This window comes from Myxocyprinus asiaticus, chromosome 8 (assembly GCF_019703515.2).
Source record: "Myxocyprinus asiaticus isolate MX2 ecotype Aquarium Trade chromosome 8, UBuf_Myxa_2, whole genome shotgun sequence".
NCBI lineage: Eukaryota > Metazoa > Chordata > Actinopteri > Cypriniformes > Catostomidae > Myxocyprinus > Myxocyprinus asiaticus.
The window spans coordinates 44,090,576-44,112,510 of record NC_059351.1 but is presented as its reverse complement, the minus strand read 5'-3'; the positions used below and the strand labels follow the sequence as shown (position 1 = coordinate 44,112,510).

At 39.9% G+C, this 21,935-nt stretch overlaps 1 protein-coding gene across 9 annotated transcripts in view; it reads left to right on the top strand.

The window, feature by feature from the left end:
• LOC127444875 (activating transcription factor 7-interacting protein 1-like) overlaps positions 1-8,505 on the top strand; it is a 54,804-nt gene extending 46,299 nt beyond the window's left edge. For all 9 annotated transcript variants that reach the window (XM_051704475.1, XM_051704478.1, XM_051704480.1 and 6 more), the window contains 9 exons: positions 3,534-3,608; positions 3,768-3,808; positions 4,153-4,217; positions 4,329-5,003; positions 5,493-5,524; positions 5,917-5,974; positions 6,207-6,296; positions 7,003-7,031; positions 7,301-8,505. In XM_051704475.1, coding sequence (XP_051560435.1) covers positions 3,534-3,608; positions 3,768-3,808; positions 4,153-4,217; positions 4,329-5,003; positions 5,493-5,524; positions 5,917-5,974; positions 6,207-6,296; positions 7,003-7,031; positions 7,301-7,756 — 1,521 coding nt within the window. In that variant the 3' untranslated portion in view covers positions 7,757-8,505. The remainder of the gene's footprint in view (positions 1-3,533; positions 3,609-3,767; positions 3,809-4,152; positions 4,218-4,328; positions 5,004-5,492; positions 5,525-5,916; positions 5,975-6,206; positions 6,297-7,002; positions 7,032-7,300) is intronic.
• Positions 8,506-21,935: the final 13,430 nt, after the last annotated feature.

Genomic DNA, 21,935 nt, shown 5'->3' with positions numbered 1-21,935 from the left:
ATTAATTGACAGCCCTGACATTTAGGACTTCATTTCAGTTTATCATTCATTAAACACATTAAGGCCTACTGTAAGTCTTAAACGCATCCAGCCTAACTCTGTGTGTTAAATTCAAATGTTCCTTGGCACCATTATGTTGTTTTATTTTCAATTACATAAACGTCATTGTTAATGTTTGCTCTTAACTGGTACTGGCCCACAGCTCGGTAACACTGATTATGTTCTCGCATTCTTTATGGTGCTTATATATTTGAGAGAGTGTCAAGCAGTTTATTTGAATGAATAAATACAGTACAGTACAATACAATGAATTGGCTTGGCCAACATTCAGAGATGATTCTCTGTGAAAGATTTATCTTTTGTAAATACATTAGAACAGATGTTGGTCAATAAATAATAAGGAATTTTGAAGCCTATGAAAAAGATTTAGGTAAATGCAGTCTATAAAATTTATAATAATTAAAATTAAATAATTAAGTACAAAACACTTTCTGAAGTTCATACTACCCAATTTTTAAACTTTGCATATGGTACAATGGGAAAAAACTTGCAGTCTAAGTAATATAAGGTAGTCTTTATCTGATAAATCTAACATAATTAAATACTAAATTTGAGTAAACTTGGGTACTCAATAAAATGCAGTAAACTTTACTTAATAAAAGGACACGAGGCCTGAGCTGGTGAGGCGGGTTGCTGAGATTGAGGAACTGAGGCGGGAGCTGCGTGTCAGCCAGGAGGCATATACAAATGCAAAGGCAGCTTTGGCAGATTTAAAATCAGCACACAAGGAGCTTGTCCAGGCCCATGCAGCTATTCTGCTGCAGCTGAGAGAGGCGCAGATGACAACAGAGTCATTAAAGAATCAACTCATCTCTGCACACACCGCAACATCAGACTGTGAGGCCGGGGTCACATTTCCCCTAAGTGAGGATGTAGACAAGGAACCTGCAGACAAGAAGCAAACACCGTCTTCTGTCATCTCCATGAGTCCAGCTCTGGTGACATCATGTGGAAGTTGCCATCCCGATCTGGAGTTCTCTTCTCCCTCGGTGGAGCAGCTTGAGTTCCTAAAGCTGCACAGTCTGAGGCGGCCAGATCGTTTTGGTTGCTTGCTGTTCCGTGCTATTTTACCCGAGAAGCTGTATATAGAGTGGGCATCGACCACAAACTGGAATGGTTCAAGGGGCAAATTTGCATTGCCCATAAACCTAAGACGCTTCATCATGAAGACTACTGCCCAGCGGTTCCCCCAAATGACCATCAATGATCGAAAAAGGATAAGGGACAGGGTCAATGAGTTCTTGCGCTCCCCAAGGAGCGCTGTTGGCCACAGACATTTGTATCATAGATTAGTATTCAGCAAGTAAATATTTTCAAAATACTTTGATTTAATGTCCCCATTTCCTATGCCTTCAATGCCAAAATACTAAACCCATTTGTGTTTCTTTTACCAACATCTGGGGTATCTTTTAGAAAGCTAAGATTTAAAGAAAGCTTTAGAAAGCTACTGAGAATCACTCAAACTGTTATTAATACAGTGATACATAAACACATTAAGCATTAAAAATGCATGTATATTTTCTTAATGTATAAAGTGTATGTAGTATTGACAAATGAGCCTAGAAACTAAATGGAGCTGAAGCCTTTATTCCCAAACTGCCCCATTCATGTTTTTTTGCCTCCACTCCACCCTGTAAATGTCACCCTTTTGCCTGTAGTGAGACTCGAGGATCTGTCTTTAATCATTCTAATAATGATTTAGCCTTTATTCTCCATATTGACGCTGTTTGACATTTTAATGCTCATCAGATTGCATATTTTAGTGTAAAGTGAACATAGATGAATATGTTGAATACTAAATAATGCTTCTCTCTATAGTAACCATCAAAATCCATCAGTATCTAAATGTGCACGCTTTTTGACTAAACGCACTAAATGGATGTTGTTTACTTAAGCCTGGTCATGACCAATAAATGGGAGCGTACACAATTGAATAAGTATGTCTCAATATTACTTTCTAAAAGTCATAAACTCTCATTTTGATTTCATGTTTAGTGTGTTCCCCTTAAACGAAGTAAAAAATTTATGTCATGAACATTTAAAACAGTGGTCAAATAATGGAACTGGAGTCTCATGCCTTTGTATAATAAATAATTTGAAAAGATTTAATAAGAATGTTATCGTTATAGCATCCAGTGGATTTAAACTGTTTACAGCCATGTTCTTCATGGCTAAACAGGTTAAACATCCCAAACCTAACTTTAAATGTGTGTCACGCACAAAAAAATAAAGTTAATAAATAACATGTATTTTCATCAATTTCATCAATGTTTTTCAGTAGGGATATTATTGTTTTGATTTTCAGGAAAGTGATATGTTTAACAATATCTCTGAAACAAAGGTTTCTATTTGTTAAGAATGACTGCCATTATCTATAAATGTTATAATTGTAAGGTTTCACTATGCCAATAGTGAATTCATGAGCTATAATTTCAATGCTACCGTTAATTGATTGCATTGATCTCCATTTACAAATCCTAATGTCCCTATTCTAGCCCACCTCGCAACACATTTCGTTTGAACTTAAGGGATAGTTCACCAAAACATTTAAATTCTCTCATCATTTACTCACCCTCTTGCCATCCCAGATGTGTATGATTTTCTTTTTTCTGCAGAACAAAAATTGTTTTTTAGAAGAATAGCTCAGCTCTGTAGGTCCTCACAATACAAGTGAATGGGTGCCAAAATGTTGACACTCCAAAAAGCACATAAAGGCATCATAAAAGTAAGCCATACGACTCCAGTGTTTTAATCCATATCTTCAGAAGTGATATGATAGGTGTGGGTGTGAAACAGATAAATATTTAAGCCCTTTTTTGCAAGAAATTCTTCTCCCTGCCCAGTAAGAGGTGATATGCATGAATAATGTGAATCACCAAACACACAAGAAGAAGAATGTGAAAGTTAAAGTGGAGATTAACTGAGCAGGGAGGAGAATCTAAAGTAAAGAAGGACTTAAATATTGATCTGTTTCTCACCCACACCTATCATATCACTTTTGAAGACATTGATTTAACCACTGGAGTCTTCTGGATTACTTTAATGCTGACTTATGTAATTTTTAGAGCTTCAAAATTTTGGCACCCATTCACTTGCATTGTATGGACCAAAAGAGCTGAGAAATTCTTCTAAAAATCTTCATTCGAGTTCAGCAGATGAAAAAGTCATACACATCTGGGATGGCATAAGGGTGAGTAAATTTGAAAATGTTCAATTTTGGGTTAACTATTCCTTTAATGACGGTGCAAAAAATAAATATATATATTTTTTTTTTTTTTTGCCACCTGGCACTGATTTCGTGAATGAGTCTCTCGTGACCTGTGTGTACCAGCTTATACCTGTGATAAAGACCTTTGTGGTTGACCATCTGCTGTACAAATGCTCTGCTCATGATCAAGTGCATCACACCAAAATCAGATCGTACTAGGCACTTAACCTTAAAAAACTGAATGAAATTTCTGATTTAATTTTAGGCTAAGATTGCACGGCTAGCCAAAAAGTTTGGTGCTGCTAATCAGGCCTCGGAGAACTCGAAGAGAGCTCAAGAGGTAAGAGTGTGAACTAATGGTGAAAATGTGGAAATAAAGATATAAACCAGTCATTGGGATGGTAAAATTTTCAGTTTTTGATTGCAGACAAAATTTGTTTAATTTTATATGTAAAGTTGGTAAAATGTGCTTTTTCTTTCCTTTTTTTCTGCTGCTCAGGCCACCAATGCAACTAACATGACCCAGGCTACACCGCAACGGTAAACACCACAGACTACCAGTTAAATTAGTTATAAATAAATACTCATCTGTAATAACTGCTCGTTATGTAATATGTGCATCATAAGTCTGTGTGGAGACTGAGAGCACCTACTGTAAATATGCGGCACCTCCCTGCAAATTTACCAAGTGCGAGTAATATATAGCCCTAAATATCTAAAATGGTTCAAATATTATTTGCGCTCATACTACTTCATTTGTATGGTTTAGCAATTTTTTATAATTATTATTTAGTGTAAAATTATTTTATTTTATAATTTCTTACTTGTCATCACCATGCTTTTATGATTTCTAAAACTCCCCCTCCATTCCTGTTCTTTCATAGTACTGTTAAAACTACAATGGATCCCAAACTGTCCAGTCCACCCACAGGTTCTGCTAATTCAACTGGTGAGCTTTTAAAAAGTGCTTGATATATCTCATAGTTCATTCTAGTACTCATTCAACTTAAAACATTTGTACTTTTATGGAAATAAGTAATTTGTCATCTTCTTCCCCCAGCAATCCCAGCCCAACCTAAACCTTTGTCCACTCCGGCTACGCCAACCTCCTCTGCACTAGCTTCCCCCACCCCTATTTTACAGATCATCTCCACAACAACAAGCTCTACTCCCTCATCCACCTCTCTGCCTGGCCAGTCTCAGACAGGCACTCTAGTCCTAAAGACTGGTCCCAATACAGGGGTCATGACTAGTACCCCAGCAACATCAGTGGGTCAGTCAGTGTCTATTCAGCCTCTTTTGATTCAGCTGCCGTTAGCGATGGCAAATGGGCAAAGTGGGGCATTAGTCAATGCTACTGGTGGTGTTGGTTTAATACCAGTGTCGTCCCTATCTACGGTTAGTAGTATTAATAAGGCAAAGACGACCACGCCTGCTACCACTTTCATCATTCAAAAACCAGCAGGCACTCTTCCTTCGTCTTCTTCTACACTGGTGACATCGTCAGGACCAGCAATGTCATTAGCAAGAGCAGTGTATCCAGGTGGCACAGGGACTGTTAGTTCACCCAGCACAGGGATATCTGTGACAACAGCTCGAACACCTACACAGTGTGCTGCTGTTGTGGGAGTGTCTACAGCCACCTCTTCTCCAGGATCCACAGGACCTGCAGCAACGGGATCAGCAGCTGCTGCAGCAGGTCCACCATCAGCCTCTGCACTGGCTTCAAAGACAGGTATGAGTGTGTGTGTTTTTACTTAAATGCAAATCCACAATTAGATTTAGTGAAAGGTGCAGGATTTCATTTCAAGCTGTAGTCTTGTCGGTTCTCCTGTTCAAAGGATACATGAAAATAAATAAGTACATGAAAAGGTCAATACATTTTGTAGCATATATATTATTATCAGTTTTTTTTATTTGATGTTACGTTTCATAATATATTTTGTTTTTGATTTATATATTTTATAGTGTTTCTTTAAATTATTTGTATATTTTATATAAATATATAAACTGTTATTTGATTAATTGTATTAGTCTCTCATTTATTTGTTTTTCTTGTTAAATTTCATTATATATGTAATTATATTTTAATGATTTTATGTTTTAGGTGTTAAAATTATTTGTGTTTTTTTTTTTTTTTTTTTAATATAAAGACTGATATCTGATTATAATTTACATTCACTTCACTTAAAAAAAAATTTCTCCCTCTTTTTAAAAAAAATAGATAATCAGGCCTCAACAAGCAAAACACCTCAGGTAAGTGTATCTTATTGTCAGGGCCATTTCAGAGAATATGGGGCCCTAATCAAAATCCAACTTGTAGGCCCCCTATAACTTTCTAATTGAGCAATAACAGCTGCCTGAGTCGTACATGCAGCTTTTAGTAAATGTAAAATATATATATATATATATATATATATATATATATATATATATATATATATATATATATTAGTTTTTTAAAACAACTTTTTGCGGGGCCCCCTAGTGGCCGCTTATACATAGAAACGACCCAGCTTACCGTAAACAATGAGAAGTTATGTATTATTACATTGTTAATACCCAAACATTAGAATTTTTTTTTTTTTTCAAGATAGCAGTTTTATACTTAATTTCTTAGTCAATCATAACTCAATGTCTCTATACAGCCTGGGCGTCCCAAAGGTTCTGTGATAGATCTAACCGAAGATGATGACGATGTTCAAGGTAAAACACCACTGAATTTCATCCTTCAGTCTTCATCTGCCTATGCCAACATTGAGTTCAGTCCAATATCAGTTTCTCTGAACAAACCGACTTTAAATTTACCTCAGAAATTAACTTTCCTTCCTGGATTGGATTGCCTCAATCTTGTCCTGAGCTTTTTCCCTCTCACTTTGTTCCTTCTCTTGATGTCATTGGTTTGTTTTCTCATTCTTTCTTTGTGGGTGCTATGCAGTGACAGGAGTCCAGAAGGCCACTGTTTCCCCTCTCACTACCCAGCGTGCTCCTGGTCAAGCTTCTTCAGTCAGCTCCACCCCTAACTCTGGTGAGTGACTCACTCATGTAGTCTTTTTCTTATCTCTTTTCTTGTTTTTCCATTTGTTACTTTATGTTCTTCCCTCTCTCTCTCTGCTTTTTCTTACTTTGCTATATGCCCATATTTTTTACCCAAAAGTAGTTCACCCAAAAATAATTATCTAATCATTTTCTCATCCTTATGCCATCCTCATCCTTTGGCTATGATATGTTTATATCCATACAATTCAATTGAATGGGGTCCAACATTTTCAATCTCGAAAAAAGGATATGCTCTGCGCATGCATCAAGTGCAAGGAAGTGAAATCGAACTTCTCATGAAAGTGCCAAGGAGAATGCTGGTGTTAATATTGAGATAAGAGTACATTTTTGGTCTGTTTCTCACCCAAAACTGATCGTATCACGTCAGAAGACATGAATTAAACCACTCGAGTCTTATAGATTACTTTTTTACTGCCTTTGTCATTTTTGGAGCTTGAAAGACCCCATTGACTGGCATTGTATGGATATAAATGCTCATACATGTATGAAAATATCTTTGTTTCTGTTCTGCAGAAGAATGTCTTACAAGATTGAGATGGCTTAAGGGTGGGTAAATGATGGGAGAGTTTTCATTTTTGGGTGAACTATTCCTTTTATATAGTAATGTATCTTACATCAGGATTTCACTCTATATAAGATATCTCATTAATTGTCCCTCTTGTTTCCATTTTCAGGAGCTCGATCAGCACAACGCTCCTCTGTGGTGAGTGTGTTGCCATAATTAAATATTACATAGATTAGTCAAAGACCTGAATTGCTCTATGGTTTATTTTTCTGACTTGGTTACATAGTTATATTGGGACAGTGTATTTGTGCCATAATTCCTGTTTTCCCCCATTTTAAGGCAGTTACTGAGGTTTAAATTAGCCCTCAAATACAGTACATATCAGGCTATTATACTCTGTTAACTGAGATGACACCAAGTGGCTCTTATAATAATCCTCCTTCCTTTGCCCCTTTGTTCTTGTTCAGGACTCTCCCTCTCTATCCCGTCCCAGTTCTTCTTCCACCTCTCTTCCTCCATTACCACTAGCACCATCGCCACCTGCACGTCTCCCACCAGAGGCCGCCCACACCTCCCCTCCACAGCAGCCTCAGCTCAAACTGGCTCGTGTTCAGAGCCAAAACGGAATTGTCCTCTCTTGGTGTGTTGCGGAAACTGACCGCAACTGTGCTGCTGTAGATACCTATCACCTGTACGCCTATCACCAGGACCACCAGGGGACAGTAGCGAGCCCAGGTGCCTCGTCACTGTGGAAGAAGATTGGGGAAGTGAAGGCACTACCATTACCCATGGCGTGCACTTTGACCCAGTTTGTGTCAGGGTCAACATATTATTTTGCAGTAAGGGCAAAAGATGTGTACGGCCGCTTCGGGCCGTTCTGTGAACCACAGTGCACTGACGTCATTAATCCTGCATCATCTTAAGCTAATTCCAAATGATGGTGAAATATAAAAGAGGTTGTGGCATCCTGTCAGGAAGTAAATATGTTACAAAATTGTTAACAATGCGCAGACCACTGGTTTAGTTTGGCCCTTCTTGTTAGGAATTGTAGGGAACTCAAATAGGTTGTCTAATGCAAAAACTCAGTAATGCAGACAGACACATGTACACTATTTGTTTCGACTTTATTTTACAATGAGGAGAGAACTCAGACTTAAATTGTGCTTGAAATTTTATTTTCCTTGTACATAGTTAAGTATTGAACTGACCGTTCAGTTTCGGATTTCTTTTTTCTTTTTCTTTTTTTTAAGGTGACTTTTTTTAATAAAACGATATTCAATACGTTGCACAGATGTTCCATTGTAGATCCCGGTAAATAGCAACAGGACAAGAAAGGAAAGGTGTTCATGGTTTTGTAATGTTTTTGTCTGGTACCCAGACACTCCAAAAATGACACTCAATAAAAGTATTGATATATTTAAGTCTTTTTTTTTTATTTGTCAGAACTACGGTGTGAATTCTTGAATGACACATCTGAGCCTTTTGTTATTTCTAGTAATGTTTGTATGTACAACTGTGCTTACAGATCCTAGGTCAGTTTAATCTCAGATGACACATGGATCCAATGGATTGTCAAAATAAATGTTTGCCTATTATATGCCTTTATTATGTACATCTTTACCCTTACAAATAAAAAGCTGCTTAGCCATAGACTATGAGCAGATTTATCACAGCCTTTGAATTGTGTTTAGTTGTACAATTTCAGTCTAATGTTTCAAAGATGTTAATTACCTGAGCCAGTCACAGGAGTGCACCTCTTAGGTTTTCAGTAGCTGAATTTTATTAGTTAATCAGGTATTACACAAATTAAATGAGAATTGAATAAAACTTGCATTGTGTCCAACAGGCTACCTGGATATTTTGCAATTGGATTGTTCATATTTAATGTTAAGATCAGTAGCGGCTCCTGACCCCCAGATATCAGATTCTTGCTCTGAGCGCTTTTGGCTATGCATCACTGCATGGAGGTTTTACATGATTCAACTCATTAAACATGCGAACACCTAACAGAACGTGTTACCTGACAGAATGTGTGTGGTGTCCTTGCATAATTCCACCTCGAAGTGGCACTCTAATGTTGATGCGGATGAGAGTCGTCATCCGAAAATCAATGCGTATTCAGGTGAAAACGTATTGGTGTTATTGATGTGGCCTTAGAATGTTGACTTTCTTAGAATGTTGTTTTATAAAATGCTGTTTGATTGTTGAAAATTCAAATCTGAATGAAATGTTGTTTTAGAATGTTAACGGTGCTGTAAGCAATATTAGCCATTCTGGAACTTCCACCAGACCAGCCGTTGAATTAGCCACACCCCTTCTTTCCAAAACCTTGCACTCCAAAGACGCGCACACACACACCGACACACTAGAGAGCATTGTGTTTGAGCTGATGGAGGCCGATAGGTCCTCCTGAGCATTTTGCCATCTGACCCTGAGCTTTTCGTGGGAGCAGGACAATTTCTGGGTTAATAAATGGCATTATTGACAGTTTATTGTATGGATCTATATAGTACAGTTTCTACTGTTGGATGACTTTCAAGTGGATGAATATTTTAGTGGAGCTATGCCCACCTGCTTAAATAGATAAGCCACAGCTAGTTAAGGGGGGAGCTCATTAAAAAAAGTTTTACTCTCAAAGAAATTAATTATAATTTTAAAACCAATGTATAAAAGTCCTAGCTTAAAGTCCCTGTGGAGTGTCTTGATGATCATAGTTTTCATTGACCTGTTGACATATTTCCTACACATTTCTCACAATGAAATCAGAAACTGTAGGTTCACTTTTCTAACGGAATGTGAAACACTGCCCCTGGTGGCCAAAGTGCTTACTGTTTTTGTGTGAAATGTCAAACTGAGGGGCGCCAAAAGTGAGTTGTTTTCAACTCTACAGGCTGTAGTACAGTGAAGAGGAATGCTTATTTTATAAACTGTACCCCCAAAACCTAAACCTAACCATCAGTGGAGTAAAAGTGTAATGTTAGAGGGAAAAATGCACCCTCCCAAAACCTGCTCTTTATTGATTGTGCGAAAGTGATTACTTCCTGCGTCCAACGCGGGATCCAAACTCAGATCTCCCATACTGCTGACGTGGAACTTGTAGAACGGCTTGTGCTTTTAAAAAAAAATAGCTAACTGGCTTTAGTTTACATCACAACCCATGGCAAAGCCACACACAGGACCGTCCTTAGGGTGGTGCATACTAAGAAACTAAGAAATCTCAATACCGAGTCTGACCGTTTTTCCACTGACTTGAAGAAGTAGTAGTTTTATTTATATAGCGCCTTTCCCAAGGTCCTCAAGGTTGCTTTACAATAAGTACATTTCAGAAATACATTTCTTAACATGATAAACGATACAAGATACATACATATATATCTTGAAAGGTCTTGAAAGTGGTTAGAGAATAAATATTATGAAGAGTAAGGGGTAATGCGTTCCATAGCTTAGGAGCAACAACACAGAATGACCTTCCACCCACAGTGGACAGTCAAGATCTAGGAACAGACAAAAAGGCCAAGTTCAGAAGATCTAAGAGACTGAATAGGCAAATAAAGGAGTAGATAAGACAAATAAACCGGAGCAAGTCCATTTAAAGCCTTAAATGCTTGGAGGAGTATCTTAAATTGAATACGGGATGCAACAGGTAGCCAGTGGAGATCATGCAGAATAGGGGTGATGTGGGCAGAGCGCCTTGTGAAAGTGAGGACTCTTTCCGCTGCATTTTGGACATACTGTAGTCTAGCAATGTTTTTTTTTTTTTTTTGGGGGGTAAGCCGATAAACGGCATTACAATAATCAAGGCATGATGTGATCATGCACCAAGATTTCAGCATCAGCCAGAGTGAGTGAAGATCGGAGTCATGCAATATTCCGTAAGAGGAAGAAAGAGTTTTTAAAAACAGAGGAAATATGAGAATCAAAAGAGAGAGAGGAGTCAAATAAAAAAACCAAAATTACGGACAGAAGGGGAGGGCTTAACATGAACCCCATCAATATCAAAGCACAGTTCCATTCTTTTTACTTGAGTAGTGGAGCCAATTAATAATATTTCAGTTTTGTTGTTATTGAGTTTAAGAAAATTCAGGGACATTCAGTGTTTGTTGTCTCTAATACATGCAGTGAATGAGTCAGGAAGAGATGATGAGTCAGAGCTGGTGGTAAGGTAAATTTGGATGTCATCAGCATAGCAATGAAATTGAAGTCCATGTATATGTGTGATATCACCAATTGGAAGCATGTAAATAATAAACAGAAATGGTCCAAGAACTGAACCCTAGGGAACACCTTGTGTTAGAGGAGCAGTGGTAGATTTGTAATTTTGTATAGTGACAGTAAGGTAAGAAGTAAGCCAGGATAGAGCTGAACCAGTGATGCCAGTTTCAGAGAGGCGAGAAATAAGAATATAATGGCAAACAGTGTTAAAAGCAGAACTTAGATCAAGGAGGATTAGAATGTTTGTAGACCCAGAATCCATAGACAGGAGGATGTCATTAACCACATGTAGAAGAGCAGTCTCAGTGCTGTGTGATGGATGGAAACCAGACTGGAAAGGTTCAAAAATACCATTAGAATTGAAGTAAGACTGCAATTGTGAGGCCACTACTTTTTCAGTTATTTTTGCTAGGAATGTTGAATTTGAAATTGGCCTGTAATTATTCAAATTTAACTTAATTAAGACCAGATTTCTTAAGAATGGGGGTTACAGCAGCAGTTTTATTTCTGCTGGAACTGTGGCAGAGGCTAGGCAACAATTAATCAAATGTGTGATGGTAGGTGAAATATCGGAGACACACATTTTAAGTAGAGAGGTGGGAGCAGGGTCAAGTTGTCAGGATGTAGAATTAGACTTTCAAAATTAAATCACTTATAGCTGAAGTAGTAGTAGGAGTAAAGGCAGACAGAGAAAAATTTGTGTGGACTGACAGACTCAGTGTGAGAAGCACATGTACAGGTGCATCTCAATAAATTAGAATGTCGTGGAAAAGTTCATTTATTTCAGTAATTCAACACAAATTGTGAAACTCGTGTATTAAATAAATTCAATGCACACAGACTGAAGTAGTTTAAGTCTTTGGTTCTTTTAATTGTGATGATTTTGGCTCACATTTAACAAAAACCCACCAATACACTATCTCAAAAAATTAGAATATGGTGACATGCCAATCAGCTAATCAAATCAAAACACCTGCAAAGGTTTCCTGAGCCTTCAAAATGGTCTCTCAGCTTGGTTCACTAGGCTACACAATCATGGGGAAGACTGCTGATCTGACAATTGTCCAGAAGACAATCATTGACACCCTTCACAAGGAGGGTAAGCCACAAACATTCATTGCCAAAGAAGCTGGCTGTTCACAGAGTGCTGTATCCAAGCATGTTAACAGAAAGTTGAGTGGAAGGAAAAAGTGTGGAAGAAAAAGATGCACAACCAACCGAGAGAACCGCAGCCTTATGAGGATTGTCAAGCAAAATCGATTCAAGAATTTGGGTGAACTTCACAAGGAATGGACTGAGGCTGGGGTCAAGGCATCAAGAGCCACCACACACAGACGTGTCAAGGAATTTGGCTACAGTTGTCGTATTCCTCTTGTTAAGCCACTCCTAAACCACAGACAACATCAGAGGCGTCTTACCTGGGCTAAGGAGAAGAAGAACTGGACTGTTGCCCAGTGGTCCAAAGTCCTCTTTTCAGATGAGAGCAAGTTTTGTATTTCATTTGGAAACCAAGGTCCTAGAGTCTGGAGGAAGGGTGGAGAAGCTCATAGCCCAAGTTGCTTGAAGTCCAGTGTTAAGTTTCCACAGTCTGTGATGATTTGGGGTGCAATGTCATCTGCTGGTGTTGGTCCATTGTGTTTTTTGAAAACCAAAGTCACTGCACCCGTTTACCAAGAAATTTTGGAGCACTTCAGGCTTCCTTCTGCTGACCAGCTTTTTAAAGATGCTGATTTCATTTTCCAGCAGGATTTGGCACCTGCCCACACTGCCAAAAGCACCAAAAGTTGGTTAAATGACCATGGTGTTGGTGTGCTTGACTGGCCAGCAAACTCACCAGACCTGAACCCCATAGAGAATCTATGGGGTACTGTCAAGAGGAAAATGAGAAACAAGGGACCAAAAAATGCAGATGAGCTGAAGGCCACTGTCAAAGAAACCTGGGCTTCCATACCACCTCAGCAGTGCCACAAACTGATCACCTCCATGCCACGCCGAATTGAGGCAGTAATTAAAGCAAAAGGAGCCCCTACCAAGTATTGAGTACATATACAGTAAATGAACATACTTTCCAGAAGGCCAACAATTCACTAAAAATGTTTTTTTTTTATTGGTCTTATGATGTATTCTAATTTTTTGAGATGGTGAATTGGTGGGTTTTTGTTACATGTGAGCCAAAATCATCACAATTAAAAGAACCAAAGACTTAAACTACTTCAGTCTGTGTGCATTGAATTTATTTAATACACGAGTTTCACAATTTGAGTTGAATTACTGAAATAAATGAACTTTTCCATGACATTCTAATTTATTGAGATGCACCTGTATGTGGTGTGTCATTGGCAATTGACTCAGAAATAGACTTTAATTTGTCTGCGAAAATTTAAGAAAGCCATTCATAAGCTCATCAGAGCCAGAAACATCATGTTCTAAAGGCTTAATGAGTTTATTTACCGCTGCAAAAAGTGATTTAGGTCTGCATCTAGAGTTTTTAATGGTTGAGTTTGGTAGTTTAGCATGTGCTCTGTATAAACCAATTAATGTATAGTGAGTCCAGTTTTCCTGAACAATTTCATGGCGACGGCCTTCAGCTTTCATAGCCCGGAGCTCGGGAGTGAACCAGGGTGAGGCGTGAGTGGAGGGAACCATCCTAGTCTTAACAGGCTTCTGAAGTGCTTTAGAAATAGCATCAATATAGATCTCTGATGGACAGTGAGATAATAAAGAGTCTGACAGAGGAGAGGCACTTATAGTATCAGAGAAAGATGTGGGGTTGACAGAGCTGGTTTTACGATAGGAAAGCAGTTTTATTTATACATAGTGTAGATATTGGAAAACTGAAGCTAAAGTTTAAAAGTTTGTGGTCAGGGAAAGCAAAGTCAGATCCAGAAACAGAGATATTAGATAAGCCAGATATACAAATCAAACTACAGCCAGTCCTCCACCCCTGTGATGGTTTAGAAAATTGGTGTATCCAGATGGTATAAGCAAGTTTACATTTAGGAAGTCATAGGGCACTTGCCAGGTTTCAGTAAGAAGAAGCATTTCCAGTTTTTTGTCAGTAATCATGTCATTAAGCACTGATGATTTGCCTGTTAAAGAGTGAGAGTTTAACAAGGCACAGTGTAAATTTGAAGACACGAGTTTGTGGCTGCCATAATGTGGATCAATGGGCAATGATCTCAAATTTCCACAATTAATTACAGGATTTGAATGTGGAATGCCCGGGTGTTAGACCAGATTGCAGGAATGCCAGTCGGAGATGAGTGGTGAAAAGTCCAAAGTGTCCTCTTCGATTGTTTACACCACTCATAAGTGTCTGAGAGTAGGCGAAAGAACCCTTTCAAAGTTGAGCAGTTGAGTACTGAATGGCCATGTCGGACAAAAAAGTGTAGTTGAAGTCAGCCAAAAACATTCCAAAAAGTCCAAAGAACAGCATTTGAAAGCAGTTAAACAGAGACATGACCAATAATTGTTCGGGACCCAAGCAAAGAGCTTACCGATAAAACTACTACGTTAGCCAGAACAGTATCTAAACCACACCAAACAATCCACAGGAAGGAAGGATACCCATCCGTTTTAAGGAATGCCAGCACAAATAATAAAGAGAGTGGAAACTCACTGTATCAAATGTGGAGGAGGTGATGGATATGAAGGTAGAGGCCTCGCAGTAGATTGGCATGATGGGATTACAAAAGGAGCCAGGTCAGTCATCAGAATCATTTGTAAAAAATCAATTTATTCCAGAAGAGCAGTTAATAACTGAAAAATACTGATCAAAAGAAATAGTGTTACGAGTAAGATCAAGATCAAACTCCAAGCATTTATTCCAGAGGTCCAAAAAACAAACAGACAAATGAACAAACAAATGGGCACCAGCGTGAAGTGGCAGCACAAGCGTGCGCCGCGTACTCACGAGCATCCGACTTGAGAACCAAACGTTGATCTAACTGACCACATTACTACATATCCATCTGACAAACAATCAGAGTGCATTGTGGTCTTTGCTTATGATGAGGCTGGGGCTGTTGTGCAAGGAAAATCGCCATCACAGTCTGTGAAAAGGGTCCTTTCAGAAGTGATCATGCCTATCATCCAGCTCTTGGGCCAGAATCGCGGATTGGGTAAACAGGCATCTGGTCCGAGTACATGAGACAAAAGCGGGCCAAAAGGATAGGCTCCGGCAGGTGAGATTCTAAAATTAACTGGCCCGAGTGTATTTTGCTACCTGGGATGTGTGCTGAACAGATGTAGGGGAGGGTGTGTTTTTGTTCTAGAATGTTTTTGATTGGTTTCTCAGGCTCTATGTGACGTTATGATTTTGCGTGGGTCTGTTTAGCCATAAGAGAGAGAGAGAGCATATATATTTACATTTTTTATATCTTCTGAAAACTAATTTTGTCAAAGTTAGCAGTACACTAGCATAGTGTAACCATACTTAACCTTAAACAAATAATTCACCAAAAAAAAAAAAAAAAAAGAAGAAGATTCTCTCATTGTTTACTCACCTTCATGTCATCTCAGATGTGTATGACTTTATCTCTTCAGCAGAACACAAATGAAGATATTTAGAAAAATATCTCAGCTCTGTAGGTCCATAGATTGCAAGTGGATAGTGATCAGCACTTTAAAGCTCCAGAAAGTACAGACAATTGTAGTAAAAGGGGGAGACAGCTTTTCATAGCTTAACAAGTAAAAATGTCCATATAGGCCTAATATTTACCAGCCTGACTGACTCTGGTCTTCAAGGTTAAAGAGCATTGAAGAATATTTTGTGCAACATAACAACACAAAAACAATCATGCATTTTCAATGCAATAAAAACAAACCAACTACATACATTTTCCTTTTTGAAATATCAATACGAAGGAAGAAACTTTCATGTTTCCCTGTATCGCTCCGCGGTCTCTCTTTTCATGTCAACGCAAGTTAGAATCAGAGACTTTGGTTAGAGTAGCTAATTGGCGCCATCTTGCGACTCAAACATGGCTTCTGACAGTAGTAAAAATGTCCTTTAGGGAATTAAGTATCAATTTCAATGGTGAGCATAAAACATTTGATAGAAAGAACATCATTTATAGCAAGAAGACAAAACTTGGAAGAAAAAGGAACTGGTAAAAACAGAAAGATCTGAATGAGAGAGAACTTAAAATAGTGGAAGACATGTAGCTAAATATGATAAAGATGATTGTGGACTTTAGGAGGAACACTGACCCCCCTCACCATTCTAAACAGCACTGTGGCAGCAGTGGAGTCATTCAGGTTCCTGGGCACTACCATCTCACAGGACCTGAAGTGGGAGACCCACATTGACTCCACTGTGAAAAAGGCCCAGCAGAGGTTGTACTTCCTTCGCCAGTTGAAGAAGTTCAACCTGCCACAAGCGCTGCTGATACAGTTCTATTCAGCAGTCACTGAGTCTGTCCTCTGCACTTCAGTAACTGTCTGGTTTGGTGCAGCTATGAAATCGGATATCAGAAGACTAGAGAGGATTATTGGTTGCCCCCTGTCCTCCCTTCAAGAACTGTACACTTCCAGAATGAGGAAAAAGGCTGGAAAATTCATTCTGGACCCCACTCACCCTGCCCACTACCTTTTTGAACTGTTGCCTTCTGGCCGACGCTACAGAGCTCTGAGCACCAGAACCGTCAGGTACAGGAACAGTTTTTTCCCTCAAGCTATCCATCTCATGAACAGTTAAAACTGCCCCATTGAGCAATGATTATGTGCAATTCACAGTTTAGTCTTTTTATATTTATCCAACACATCCTACCTCTTCTGCCATTACATTCCCTTGCACTGTATATAACAGATTTGTATTTGCACTATATATATATATATATATATATATATATATATATATATATATATATATATATATATATATATATATATATAGTTGTGCTCAAAAGTTTGCATACCCTGGCAGAAATTGTGAAATTTTGCCACTGATTTTGAAAATATGACTGATCATAGTGGGATAGTGGATAGTGATCATATGAAGCCATTTATCATCACATAGTTGTTTGGCTCCTTTTTAAACCATAATGATAACAGAAATCACCCAAATAGCCCTGATCAAAAGTTGACAGACCCTTGAATGTTTGGCCATGTTACAGACACACAAGGTGACACACGCAGGTTTAAATGGCAATTAAATTAATTTCCCACACCTGTGGCTTTTTAAATTACAATTAGTGCCTGTGTATGAATAGTCAATGAGTTTGTTAGCTCTCACATGGATGCACTGAGCAAGCTAGATACTGAGCCATGGGGAGCAGAAAAGAACCATCAAAAGACGTAACAAAAAACAAGGTAATGGAACTTTATAAAGATGGAAAAGGATATAAAAAGATATCCAAAGCATTGAAAATGCCAGTCAGTACTGTTCAATAACTTATTAAGAAGTGGAAAATTCGGGGATCTCTTGATACCAAGCCAAGATCAGGTAGACCAAGAAAGATTTCAGCCACAGCTGCCAGAAGAATTGTTCGGGATACAAAGAAAAACCCACAGGTAACCTCAGGAGAAATACAGGCTGCTCTGGAAAAAGACGGTGTGGTTGTTTCAAGGAGCACAATACGACGATACTTGAACAAAAATGAGCTGCATGGTCGAGTTGCCAGAAAGAAGCCTTTACTGCGCCTGTGACGAGACAGGAGAGGAATGAGGATCAGGAGACCAAGAGCAGATCAGGCAGACGGCCAGGCGACCAGGGAGACCAGAGCAGATCAGACGGACAGCAAGGAGACCAAGGAGATGACTTCAAGGTGGAGACAGGGTCAGGACGCCTGGGAGGCAGCCGCAGGGCCAAAACAGGGTCAGGATGCCTGGGAGGCTGCTGCAGGGCCGAGACAGGGTCAGGACACCTGGGAGGCTGCTGCAGGGCTGAGACAGGGTCAGGCAGTGGAGCCACTGTAGGAGGAGTCTCTGGGGGAGCGGGCGGAGCCACAGGAGGAATAGTCTCTGGGGGAGCGGGCGGAGCCACTGGGGAAATAGTCTCTGGGGGAGAAGCCACTAGGGAAATAATCTCTGGGGGCGGAGCTGCTGGGGAAATAGTCTCTGGGGCCGGAGCCGCTGGGGAAATAGTCTATGGGGCAGAGCTGTGGGAGGCTCGAGGGGCCAAGCCGTGGAAGACGGAGCCGTGGGAGGCTTGAGGGGCCAAGCTGTGGAAGACAGAGCCTTGGGAGGCTCGAGACAAAGATTCCTGGATGAATGGGAAATTTCCTCCATGGTCGCGAACATGGGAAGAGACTCGGGAACGACCTCTGTGGTCGTGGGCATGGGCAGAGACTCAGAAACGACCTCTGTGGTCGTGAACATGGGATGAGACTCGGGAACGACTTCCATGGTCGTGAACATGGGATGAGACTCGGAAACGACCTCCGTGGTCGTGTACATGGAAAGAGACTTGGGAAAGACCTCTGTGGTCGTGAACATGGGCAGAGACTCTGGAACGACCTCCGTGGTCGTGGGCATGGGCAGAGACTCGGAAACGACCTCCGTGGTCGTGAACATGGGATGAGACTTGGAAACGACCTCCGTGGTCGTGTACATGGAAAGAGACTTAGGAAAGACCTCTGTGGTCGTGAACATGGGCAGAGACTCTGGAATGACCTCCATGGTCATGGGCATGGGCAGAGACTCGGAAACGACCTCCGTGGTTGTGAACATGGGATGAGACTCGGGAACGACCTCCGTGGTCGTGGGCATGGGCAGAGACTCGGAAACGACCTCCGTGGTCATGTACATGGGAAGAGACTTGGGAACGGAAACTTTTCTTCTCTTCCTCCTCATCTGGATGGCCGAAGTTGGCAACGCTGGCTCTGGGATGGGCGAGGCTAGCAACGCTGGCTCTGGGACAGACGAGGCTGGTAACTCATTGGCTGTGGCAGGTGTGGGCGTTGGCTTATTGACCGTGGTAGGCGTGGGTTAGTGTGTGTGTGTGTGGTTAGTACGAGAGAGAGAGAGAGAGAAAATTAAGTGACGGCCCCAAAGCCGATTTCGCGATCGTGGGAGAGGAAGCAGCTGTTAATTTATCACTCAGAGACGCGGTGGACGGCTCGTAAACAGTCCCGCGTTCTTTGATTCTTTAATGGATAAACTCAGTTTGCCGGTCTCACCCGTGATGGCGAAAATGCACAACAGTCCAATTTGGTTGGACCACAATACAGCAAATCAAATTCGTGATAATTAATACCCTGAGTATTAATAATGAACAGACATGGTGGTCCGTAAACTGTACAAACAAAAACCTAGAAACACAAGAATAACACACTATAATATTCTATCTCTGCCCAGACGTAAACCTCTTACTTTAATCTCTTCACTTCTTTGGATGAAGATGCGGATTGCTCGGCGGTCTCCTTCGGATCCGTTAGAGTGTTCGGTTGAACACAGAGTAATCTCAACTTGTCCAGCGAGATGGAGAATGTATGGCCACAGTTTCAAGTCGGATGTCACTTCCTTGTGCCACGAGGTTGCACCTGAGAGCAGCGATGAGCTGCGTCTATACACGGCGAAAAAAGTTGCTGGAAGCAAATCCCGGAAGCATTTCAGAGGTATTTCTACTCCTGATGATGTCATGGTTGAAGGACGTTCTGTTGTGTGCCTCATCCAATAGGAGTTGAGAGTTCGATCCTTTAGTGAGCAAGGCTTCATGGGATTTGTAGTCTGTTTTGGACTCCCTTTGTTTGATTTTGGTGAGGTTTTTGTCAGTAAGATTTACGACTTGGTATGTGGGGGCCTGAGTTAGGTTTTACGACTGTGTTAGGCCTGCCTTTGTCTTCTATCTGAATACATGAGGCCCAACAGGAATGAGGATCTCAATGCAACCTTTTAAATAAAATAAAGGTAAACCAGGTAACTCAGAACATAATGAAACAAAACACAGGGAACAAAGCACAGCATAATACAGATGAAGACTGACAAAGAAACCAGGGGAAAGTAAGGGCTTAAATACACTAGGGAAAAAAAAGGAACGAGGAACACCTGGGGAAACAATCAGGGGAAAACCAATCATGAAAAGAAACTACAAAAGGACTACAAAATTAACAGGAAACAGGAACAGGGAACTAAACCAGAATTTCAACATAAAAGTCAATACAAAAAACAGGGAATATGTGACAGCGCCAATACCACAAAAAAGCCCGGTTACAATATGCCTGTCAACACCTTGACACGCCTCACAGCTTCTGGCACACTGTAATTTGGAGTGAGGAGACCAAAATAGAGCTTTATGGTCACAACCATAAGCGCTATGTTTGGAGAGGGGTCAACAAGGTCTATAGTGAAAAGAATACCATCCCCACTGTGAAGCATGGTGGTGGCTCACTGATGTTTTGGGGGTGTGAGCTATAAAGGCACAGGAAATCTTGTGAAAATTGATGGCAAGATGAATGCAGCATGTTATCAGAAAATACTGGCAGACATTTACAATTTGCATTCTTCTGCACAAAAACTGCGCATGCAAATGTGTTGCTCTTGGACTTTCCAGCACGACAATGACCCTAAGCACAAGGCCAAGTTGACCCTCCAGTGGTTACAGCAGAAAAAGGTGAAGGTTCTGGAGTGGCCATCACTGCCTCCTGACCTTAATATCATCGAGCCGCTCTGGGGAGATCTCAAACGTGCGGTTCATGCGAGACGACCAAAGACTTTGCATGACCTGGAGGCATTTTGCCAAGACGAATGGGCAGCTATATCACCTGCAAGAATTTGGGGCCTCATAGACAACTATTACAAAAGACTGCACGCTGTCATTGATGCTAAAGGGGGCAATACACAGTATTAAGAACTAAGGGTATGCAGACTTTTGAACAGGGGTCATTTCATTTTTTTCATTGTTGCCATGTTTAGTTTTATGGTTGTGCCATTCTGTTATAACCTACAGTTGAATATGAGTCCCAAAATAAATAAAAGAAATGTGTTTTGCCTGCTCACTCATGTTTTCTTTAAAAATGGTACATATATTACCAGTTCTCCAAGGGTATGCAAACCTTTGAGCACAACTATATATATATATATATATATATATATATAGTCTTATTGTGTATTCTATATATACTTAATTTTCTATCCTATTTTTATTCTTATTCTATTTCTATTTTTTTCTTTTTTCTTATTATTATCTCTGTCTTGTTGCTATATTGTATTGTTGTGCACTGGAAGCTCCTGTCACCAAGACAAATTCCTTGTATGTGTAAGCATACCTGGCAATAAAGCTGATTCTGATTCTGATTTGTTTAGCTGGTCCATAAAACAACTTGGAGACAATGAATAGAAATATCTGACAGCTGCATGTAACCACAGTGTCTGCAGAGGTACTACATTTATTAGATAAAAGGTATAGAATATTATTTTTGCCTCTGCATTTTAAATATCTGGGGCTGATTTTGTTAGTTTCTGTGGTTTTTGTCCTAACCTCTCTGGTTAAATTCTGAAGAAGCCCATAGAACCTCTAGCGAAGTGTAAACAAGCTACTTACACTGTTGATCAGCGCCTACATTTACTTCCAATATTGGTCACAAGGGGGCAGTGATAGATTAGCCCAGTGGTTCTCAACTTTTTTTTGACTCCAAGGCTTCCCACCGTCCAAGACAATATTTGAAGGCCCCCTCGCCTGAAACTAGACGTGTCTGATTAAAATAATTAATCATGGATAATTTTTTATTCTAGAAGTTTCAGAAATTGTCTTTTTATAATTTGTGGGCATACATCTTAAAGTATTTTTAGCATTTTAATTAAGTTGGATTATTTTAATTATTTTAATATTTCTTATTTTAAATTATTTTTAAGTCATCTTGAGGCCCACTTGGAAGTGTGCTGAGGCCCTCTAGTGGGTCCCGGCCCCCTGGTTGAGAACCACTGGATTAGCCTACCCTTTTCTTCTGC